This window comes from Tiliqua scincoides, chromosome 3 (genome assembly GCF_035046505.1).
Source record: "Tiliqua scincoides isolate rTilSci1 chromosome 3, rTilSci1.hap2, whole genome shotgun sequence".
Classification (NCBI taxonomy): Eukaryota; Metazoa; Chordata; class Lepidosauria; order Squamata; family Scincidae; genus Tiliqua; species Tiliqua scincoides.
In genome coordinates, this window is record NC_089823.1 from 186,623,313 (window position 1) to 186,633,163 (window position 9,851).

At 45.8% G+C, this 9,851-nt stretch overlaps 1 protein-coding gene across 1 annotated transcript; it reads right to left on the reverse strand.

The window, feature by feature from the left end:
* Positions 1–2,533: 2,533 nt before the first annotated feature.
* Positions 2,534–5,172, reverse strand: LOC136645228 (protein FAM200C-like). The gene is made up of 3 exons (XM_066621466.1): positions 5,035–5,172; positions 3,426–4,838; positions 2,534–2,593 (listed from the first exon to the last, which is right to left on the reverse strand). The coding sequence occupies exons 1-3, from the start codon at positions 5,170–5,172 to the stop codon at positions 2,534–2,536; spliced, it is 1,611 nt and encodes a 536-aa protein (XP_066477563.1).
* Between the last annotated feature and the right edge of the window lie 4,679 nt (positions 5,173–9,851).

The following is a 9,851-nucleotide window of genomic DNA, read 5'->3' on the forward strand; positions in this document are numbered from 1 at the left end:
TGCACAGAGAGCCCATCAACCTCTGGGGGCTGGGAATAAGGAGAATGGATGTGCACCCATTTCTCCTTCTATTTGTCAATATAAATGGATTTGAAAGTCAGAAAAGGACGATGGTGCTCATACATATGTAATCTTAGAGGCTTCATACAGAGTGAGGTAAATAGTAACACTAAGGTTATCCAATTAGTCTGTCGAATCTGCTGCCACAGGATGTGGTGATGATGGCCAAAAGCTTGGATGGCTTTAAAAGACAACTGGCCAAATTCATGATGGACAAACAATTGCTACCAGTCAATGACTACTCATCATGATGGCGATGCACTCCCTCTGTGTTCAGGAGCAACATGACTCTGAGTACCAGTTCCAAAGAACAGTTGCAAGAGAGAAGTGTGTTTCTTCTTCTTTGCTTGGGCTTCCCAGAGACAGCTGCTGGGCCACAGATGGAAACAAGATGCTGGACTAGATGGTCATTTAGTCTGATCAGCAGGGCGTTCCTTAAGTTCTTCTCTCTAGGATAAAAATAGAACTGTGCCTTCTATCATTCACTCACTTATTTCAGTAGGATTGTGGCTTCCTTCACACAAAAGGCACCAACTGTTGGCAACTTGATTTCACACACATTTCAGTGTGGAAGTCATTTCCTCATGACACAATCCCTTGCCACTAACTTGTGCGTATTTTGCAACTATACTGGTGGGGCCAACTGCATTTTGTTGTTGTTTTAAATCTAAGTTCAGTACACAAATGAGAAGACAACTTTTAGAGTTACATATCTCATTCATTCCCAAGACATTCATAACTCTGCTGCAATTCTGTATAGAAGTTCCTGGAGAATGAATTTGATAGTATTCTTGCACATTATTGCTGTACAGATGGAGCCTATTTATCCGTGTTAGTTCCATTCCATGACTCAATTAACAAAAAACGCATTGTGCTAAATTCCATAGAGTTACGCAAATATACTGCAGCCTGACACTTCTGGATGGAAGGAAACTAAGGCAGCTGTTATCAATCCCCTCCCCTCCATACTCAGCCCTCCCCGTTGCCAGCTGCCCAGCTTCTTTCACAGGGGATGCTGAGCTTTTAAGAGTCCAGTCCTATGCGTTTCTACTCAGAAGTAAGCCCCATTGTAGTCAATGGGGCTTACTCCCAGGAAAGTGTGGAGTGGATTGTAGGCTAAATCTCAAGCTTTACTTGGTGGGAAGGGGGCTATCACACTTTAATATCCAAGTCATGAGTGCATTTTCAAGAGCTTCACAGCCCAATCCTGAGCTGCCCGGGGTGCAGGGCTGTGGCAGCACTGAAAATGGCTCACCCAGAGATTTCATTCCCTTCCCCCAGGTAAAGAAAGTAGCCCCACAATGGGGCTAATTAATTCACAGCCAACAAAAAAGTCGGTGGTGAATCAAAAGCCTCTGTGTCAGGCAGTGAGCCCAGCATGGAGGCTTTGGATCAGCAATGATGCAGCATCGCTCCACCGGTCCTGCTTCCCTCTGTCCCTACTCCCTTCCCCCAGCATGCCTCGCCTTGCCCTCTCCCCAACTCCCGCTTCCCTGTAACGTGTCCTCCTCGCCCTCGCCCTCTCCCCACCCACTGCCCGCCTCCCCCTCCCCCTCCCCAGAACGCCTCCTCCCCGCTTCCCCCCATGTCCCCACTTACCTGTCCATTGCGGTCAGGCACCCGCCCAGTGGTAGGCTGACGCCGGCCAACGTTGGGCTATTACCGGCACTCGCCAGCGCTAGGGCCCACAAACATGCCTTATGGCATGTGAGCCAGTGTGCTGAGCACAGGATTGGGCTCTTAATAAGCACTGGGGATCTTTTCCTTCTTCAGTTAATGTGAATTACTCCAGTTCACAATTTATGCTTCTCCCACTTTAAAAAATAAACACGCCCACTTTACAAAAATCTCCCACTTTAAAAAAATCAATCAAATCTCCCTCCAGCTAGTGTGGGAGAAGATGCTGCACTTCTTGAACTGCAGAAGCTAGACTGTATTGCCCTGCAACTAGACTCAAGTGCAATCCTATCTTGGTGTGATTGCTATCATGCTATGACAGTCTGGCAGTGTGTAAGTCCACTTACTGGATTACCTATCCTATTTCTTTCACAACCACCCCAGTCACCAGTGTGAAACTGACAAGGTCAAAGGAAATCTTGTCAACCTGGTCACTGTTTCTCTATGGCAGCTGGTGAAACTGACAAGAGCAGGGGAATGCCTTTTCAATTTCACCAGCATGTTGTGTGTTTTTCCTACAAAAGGGCATAGACAGAGCTATCTTCCAAAGGCACAGATGCCAGTAATGGTGCACATAGCAAAATTTGAATTTTTTTAAAAAAATCAAAGGAGCCACCAGTGAACTTCACATGGTCTTCCCTTGATCATGTCAGTTTTTTCACTACGGACTTTTAAGAGGAGAATGATATGGGTGGGCCAATGCCTATAGCCACGAAAAATAAGGTGGAATCTAGAAAGGGCAGAAGTGTAATGCACTGCCCGAGCACCCAGGGCAGTGACGGCATGATGTCACATGTTACTGTAATGTCACTACCAGGTTCTCTTCAGAGGATGGAGTGCTTGCTGCCGCCAGGGCCTAGAAGAGGGGAGAAAGGGGGGTATTTTGTACCCAGGTTCAGGATTGAAAAGGGAGCCAGGAGCCCAAGGAGGGGTCCAGAAATTTCCTGGGATCTTACGTTTTCCTATCTACTCAGACTTGTTGCCCACACGGGATGCTGGGGACACTACCATGAGCATGCGGCTGCAGCTACTGGCAAGCCATATTTGCTGGGCCGGGGGATGCATGCATGACACAGTGTCAAATCTGGGAGGAAACTGGTCTGCTACAGTAGCTTTTTGGCTTGTAGATCTGCTTACCATGTGCAGGGGTCAGGGAACTTTTTTACCTCTTACCCCCCAAAAAATTTATAAACGCAGACGTTACCCCCTTGATTTGAAAGTAAGGAAATCATACATCCAATAACATTTTGAATTCAAATACTGTATTTAAAATTACTTTGAAAGCTTCAACTTACTTGAAAACTTCAGGTTTTGGAGAAATGATGTTGCTTCATCTTGGATACGAGATCATCAATATTGGGACATTTTGATGTCAGAGCAATATGGATACAGTCTTCCGGGTCCAATCGATTTCTTGTCTTTGTTTTTATGTTCGTAAGAGTGGAAAATCCTTGTTCGCAAAGGTAGGTTGTTGCAAAAGGCAGCAACTTTTTGAATGCTTCCTCATGTGCAATTTTGAAGGCCTTTGCAGGTGTTGACATCCAAAAATGTGAAAGATCTGCTTTGTTTTCAAATGCAATCTGTGCTTCATTACTGCATCGAAGCTCAAGAAGTGACTCTGCCAACCCTTGAGGCTCTTCTGGTACAGCACAAATTTCACATTTAAAGGGGTCTACAATCCAACTGACAGCATGTGAATCAAGATCTGGAAAGTAATCAGAGAACCGCTCTTTGAGTTTAGTAAGATGCCTTATAACTGTATCCTTGATGTCTTCAAAAGTAATATTTTCACAATCTTCCAAGAACAAAGCTAACGTTGAAAAGGTAGCTATCTTTTTCTGTTCAACTTTTTGCCTCCAATATGAAAGCTTTGATCCAAATGCAGAAATCTTTTCTCTGGCTGAAATTATATTTATGTTTTTTCCTTGCAATTCTTTGTTCAATACATTAACATGCTCAAACATATCTGCTAAATATGCAAGATGTGCAACCCACAAGGGGTTTGTAAACTTCTCTGCAAGAACATGCTTTTGCTCAACCATAAAACTTTCAAGTTCAGTTTTGAGAGCCCACACTCGGTTCAGAACATTTCCACGTGAGAGCCACCTCACTTCAGTATGATAAAGTAGGTCTGTATATTCAGCATCACCAGCTTTACATAATTCACGAAATAATCGCGTGTTTAGTGCATGTCCTTTGACAACATTGACAATCTTCATAACATCATGCATGACGGCCTCTAATGTAGGTTCCAAATGTTTCACAAGCAGAGCCTGGCGATGGATAATACAGTGGTTTACTTCAACTTTTGGGTTTCTCTCTCTCACAAAAGCCACAAAACCATTAACATGACCCAACATAGCTGGAGCTCCATCAACAGACACAGCAAGGCAGTCTTCCCACTTTAAATTGACGTCATTAAAGTATTCATTAACTTTATTGAAGATATCAATTCCACGAGATCGCAAGTCAAGAGGAGAACAAAACAACAATTCCTCTTCAATTAAATGTAAACCTTTGTAGCGGACATATACCATCAGCTGAGAATTACTACTAACATCCGTAGTCTCATCTAGCTGAATAGCAAAGTATTTACTCTCTTTTACTGAGGAAATAACTTGTTGCCTCACATTTTTTGCTAAAATAGAAACTCTTTCTTTAACAACTCTTGCAGACAAGGGCACACAATTTAGTTTCTTGGCTTCATTCTGACCACACATAATCTCTGCCATTTTCAAAGCTGCTGGTTTAACCAAATCCTCACCAATAGTATAAGGTTTTTTGTTTCGGGCAATCAACCAGGCCACTTCAAAGCTAGCCTTGGATGCTGAACATTGACTGAATGTACCTCTAAAGCTGCTGTCCAATCTTTGTCTTTTGACAGACATTTCCAAATTGACAAAATATTCCCGTGGTTTTGAAGCCAGATGTGGGTGCAAATTATCCAAGTGTTTCTTCAATTGACTCTTTTTCAAAGATTCTGCAGTCAGTACTTTCAAACAAACAACACACTGTGGTTTCATTATTCCTTTGTCGTCAATTTGGGTAACCCCATAATCAAGGAATTCTTCCTGGTATATTCTTTTTCTAATTGATGTCATCTGAAGGGTGAAAAAGACAATGATTGGAAAAGTTGTAACCCTGACTGACAGGCTGTGTACCGAATTAGCAGGATGCACCAAATTTAATAAAGATGTGCATTATTTTTACTGGAACACATTGCACACCAGCCATGGGGTGGTATATAGTGAGTAGTTAGGTGTCCAACGTGCCTAGCAAGTTGCATTATATTTTTGCTATCTCACAGAGGATTTTATCATCATCATTATCAATGGCTGGCAGAGTGGTGTTGGCAATGATGTGCTTGCTAGAGACAGCCAAGGCAGAGTTGGGGGGCTTTTTTGTAGGTGGTGCGCAAACCAGGCTTAAGGTCATGTAGTTAGAGCTAGAGTGGGTAGCCATTGCTCATACCTTGACAGGACAGAACGGTGGAGACTTGGCAGACAGAAGATGGACCCACAATAGCAGTGCAGCGGCAGTACAGGAGATGGACCCTGATGGGGGGTGCAAGACACAGAAATTTGGCATTTGTTAAAGCTGTGTTAAGCACCAGGTCATACACTTCACCCTCAGGTCCAGCACCCCACTTTGGACTGCACATGATGACAATGACCACCAGGCCCCCCGACCCCTCTCCTCCAAACAGCACACCCCCTAGCAAACTTTTCAACTTGCCCCCCCCGAGGACAGTATCTTCGCAAGTCTTTTGCATACAACAGAATCCCCCATACAGAGGTGTAGCTGCCCCAGTATAGGTAGCCAGTAGCCAAGTGATGCCTCAGTATAGGTAGTCAGTAGCCAGATGACCCCCCAGTATAGGTAGTCAGTAGCCAGATGACCCCCCAGTATAGGTAGTCAGTAGCCAGATGACCCCCCAGTATAGGTAGTTAGTAGCCCGGTGATCCCCCAGTATAGGTAGTCAGTAGCCAGATGACCCCCCAGTATAGGTAGTTAGTAGCCCGGTGATCCCCCCAGTATAGGTAGTCAGTAGCCAGATGACCCCCCAGTATAGGTAGTTAGTAGCCCGGTGATCCCCCCAGTATAGGTAGCCCAACGATGCCCCCAATAAAAATAAATAAACAATACTCACCTTACCTCGATCCCACGTCGGTCGGCGCTACAGCGCCGGGCAGCTCCAGTCTCCCGCACAGAGCGGAGAGAGCGGGCGGCTGCGATACACGCAGGCTGTGGATACAGCCTGAGTGTATCGCCTGCTCCCTTCCGCTCACCGCATCTGAAGGTGAGCGGAAGGGAGCAGGGCAGCGGGCAGTGTGCACACAGCGCACCAGCCCGCTGCCGGCCCCCTGGAGCGGGTGGAGAGCGGGTGCGCTGACTCCCTCCGCTACCTCCCCGCCCGGCGCCCGCACACAGTTAGGTAAGGCAACCTTACCTATCGCTTCTTCGTCTGACACTCCTCGCAGGCAGACTGAAGATGGCGGCTCTGGATCAGGTGGTACCCGTTCTCTCTACAGCGCTTGCGCCATACACGTAAACGCTGGAGCAGTCCACTGAGAGAGCGGGGGGGGGAGCAGAGCAGAGAAGGAGGATGCGGTGACACTGACACACACTGACACTGGCCGTCCGTGCTATAATGGACCGTAATAACTGCTGCTATGCTGATAGTTCCGCCATTGGCCAGCGCAACCTCCTCATTACCCCCAGATTTTCACTTTTACCCCATTTGGGGTAATTTACCCCTGTTCCCTGACCACTGATGTATAGGAACTCAGCGACACAGTTGCAAGACTACTTGCTGCAGAAGTCAGTTTTGATATGCACGGGACTCTTTCCATTCTAGTGTGAGCCTAACTATAATGATACTAATTTTCTGCCTGATTCTCTATATTGAAAAGATTTTAGAAAGACTTAGAAGCGTGTTTGGTTTTCCATATTACTGTATCTAGCTGCTGATGCTACATGGGTGAGTAGACTTGGGCTCCAAAGACTTTTCCAGCTGTTTCCACCCTCCCCCCACACTGTTTTGCCCCTCCCTGCCCCATTCTACTCACCCGTTACCACCCTCCCCCACTCTTTCACCCTTTTGCAAAGGGCCCCCCAAAAACTTTGTACCCCCTGATAAAATTTCTCTCAGCCATGGCTTTGTGCCCCTGTTCCTTTTCCTGTGGAAGCTCCCCTTGGTTGGAATAGAGGGGGGTGCAAAGCCACCAGCACCTCCTCCAAAATTAGGGCGGAGCATGGGAGCAGTCATGCTCCCCCCTTGGCTTCGTGCCTGGGGCAAGTGCGCCTCAGGCTGCATCCTAGTTATGTCTCTGAGAAAGGGAATTGTCTCACACCTGTTAATAGTGACCAGAGACACTTCTGTGCAGGGAGGAGAGATTAAAATGTGGAAAATGCTACGTCCAAATGTGTACAGCTCTGTGAAAAATTCAGTGGCGGGAGGACTGAAAAGAAAGCACTTCAGATGAATGGCATCTATTCAAGTTGACACACAAAAATCTCTAAGGCTGAAATGTGACTTTAAATAAACCTTTGTGCACATCCATCAATCGATTTTTTAAAAATTGATATAGAGTAAGGACATTTAACACAATATTTCTTTCAAGTCTTTCATACATGTACACCAAGAGTAGGAGAGAGGCTCAAGAGTACTTTAAGTTGCAGGTGTGAAACCGGTCTAAGTGAAGGCAGTTCTCACACAGTAAGTGAGGACGAGAAAAAAGGACAGAGAATGGCAAGGTAGCAGAGTTGACTGTGCAGTTTGTTCCACATGGTTACGTCAGTGTTTGGAACAACCAAAGATGTCTGAAACGGTTCCTTGTGTGCAACAGTTCATCATTTTGCTTCAAGCAGTCAGGGTCCCGATAGTGTCCCCCAGTCATTCTAAATTCTGCATCACATCTCTAAGCCATAATGGAACCACTGAATGGCCAGACTTCTGCTGCCACCCGCTAGATTCAAGATCAGAGACAAATTTAAAAAGCCAGTGAGCAGGAGTATAATTATGGGGAATGCACACAAAAAATGTAATCGTCATTGTACTATTTGCAGATGTATCCGTTGTTTACATTTCAAGCTTAGTTATCCTCCAGTTGAGCATTTACTGTATAATAATATTGCTGCCTGAGGCATCCTCTGCAAACTAAACTGCCAAATTCACTCACTATCCACAGTACCACAGATTATTTGCATTTGGCATGCCAAAGCTACACACATTTCTCGTTGCGGAACCAAGGCAGCAAAACTGCTTTGTGCTTCTGCTTCAAACATTCCTCCACATAGTGCATCCTGTGACTCTTCACCAAACTATTAAGTAAGGACTAAGAATCTCAGGGCTAGAGATGGGCAGCCCAATCCTGAGCTGCCCGGTGCCCAGGGCTGCAGCAGCATCAAAAATGGCTGCTACTGCATTCTCGGCGCAACCTGGGCAGTGCCAGCAGCTCCTCTGGAGACTTTCATCCCCTTCCCTTGGGTAAGGCAAATAGCCCCTCAATGGGACTACTCAGTTCTATGGCGATCCAAGGGTCTCTTCTCTGTCAAGCTGGCAGCCCAAAAACAGACACTCAGGATCCAGGGGAATGAAGCTCCACCTGTCCTGTTTCCCTCCCACCTTCCCCACCCTCTGCCCACTTCCCCCACCCCGGAACAGCTCCTCCTTGCCTCCCCCCATCTACCTTTCTGCCACCCAGCAGTCCACACAACTGCGGAGTGAGCTAGTACTGGTGCTGGACTGGCATTGAAGGCCTCAGATGTGCATTAGGGCACGTTTTCGCTGGCATGCATTGTATTGGATTGGGCCCAGAGAGTCATTTTCAGAGAGTGGCAAATGGTATAGCAGAGGTATCAATTCTTGGGAGGTACATGTTCTCTGACCAAACACTGGTGGCAGGTTTTTGAAGCAACAAAAAAAACAAAATACAGAAATTGGTATTATTATCACTGATGTTGCACACCAGTGAGGATAATATCAGTTGGGGCTTTATCATACCACCTTCAACAAACTAAAAACACTCTTGCCTATTTCTAGCTTAGCTGGCTTGCTAGGAAGAAGTGTTGAAATTAGGGAAGGCGGATTAGCTGTGGCCTAGGATAGTACCCAGAATGCTGGTTCAATCATATTCAGGGCCGACAGCAGCTGAACTTATGGTCTGCTGCTGTAAACCCCATTCCAGTAGCATGAAACCTGCACCGCTGTTATGCACTTTGGAACTGCTGATGCAAAAGGCAAGACCCGACACACACACACACATTAGCAGCTCCCGGATGCCCCACCTGAGCAAAAACGGTGGCATCAGGGATGGCTTAGGGATGGAAGTGGTAGGATAAGGAGAGGAACCAGGCTGAACCAGGAGCAGTTTGGGGGGCAGATTTCAGTGGCAGCAGCTCATGCCAAGGTCCTCGTATCCCCCTTTTCCCAGCCCAACACACCCCATGAAGCTCCTTGACTTACAGGGACTTTTACATACACTTCTTAGGCCATCTGGTAATCCCCCTCCATCACAGCATGCAGTCCAAGCTCTGTCAGCACTGCTACATCACACTGGCTAGTAGCAGATTGTGTTGCCCATCTTCAGTCTTTCTTGTGCAAGAGTTGAAATCTTGAGCTTTCTCGGTCTTCAAATGATGATAAATATCCAATCAAAAATTCTCTATAAACACATTTGTACTTTAGGATCCTAAAAAGTGAGACCAAGAAGCCAGAATTTTAAATATGAGAAATACTATTCGCTTGCCAACTACTACTATGAGAAACTATTCGCTTGCCAAACTACAATGAATTATACTCATTGATTTCCACCACTTTTTTTAGTGTGGCTGCCTTTATAGGTCTCCTTAACTATTTTCAGCAGAGCTCACCTTTCTTTTATTTTCCTTTTGCAAGCAAAGCAGTAATGGGTTCGCTTTTATACTTGTAACTGAATGATTGCTGTGCACTGGGAGTATTCATGTCCCAAACCCTAGGACATTTGGTCAATTGATGGCATTTATCTCATGCTGTGCCCTCCTTTACCTTGTTAAAAAGTCAAGTAGAGAAGAAGTGCCAGAGACTTTGCTCAGGCAACAAGCTAAAGAGAGAAGCTTTTAAAAAAATAAAT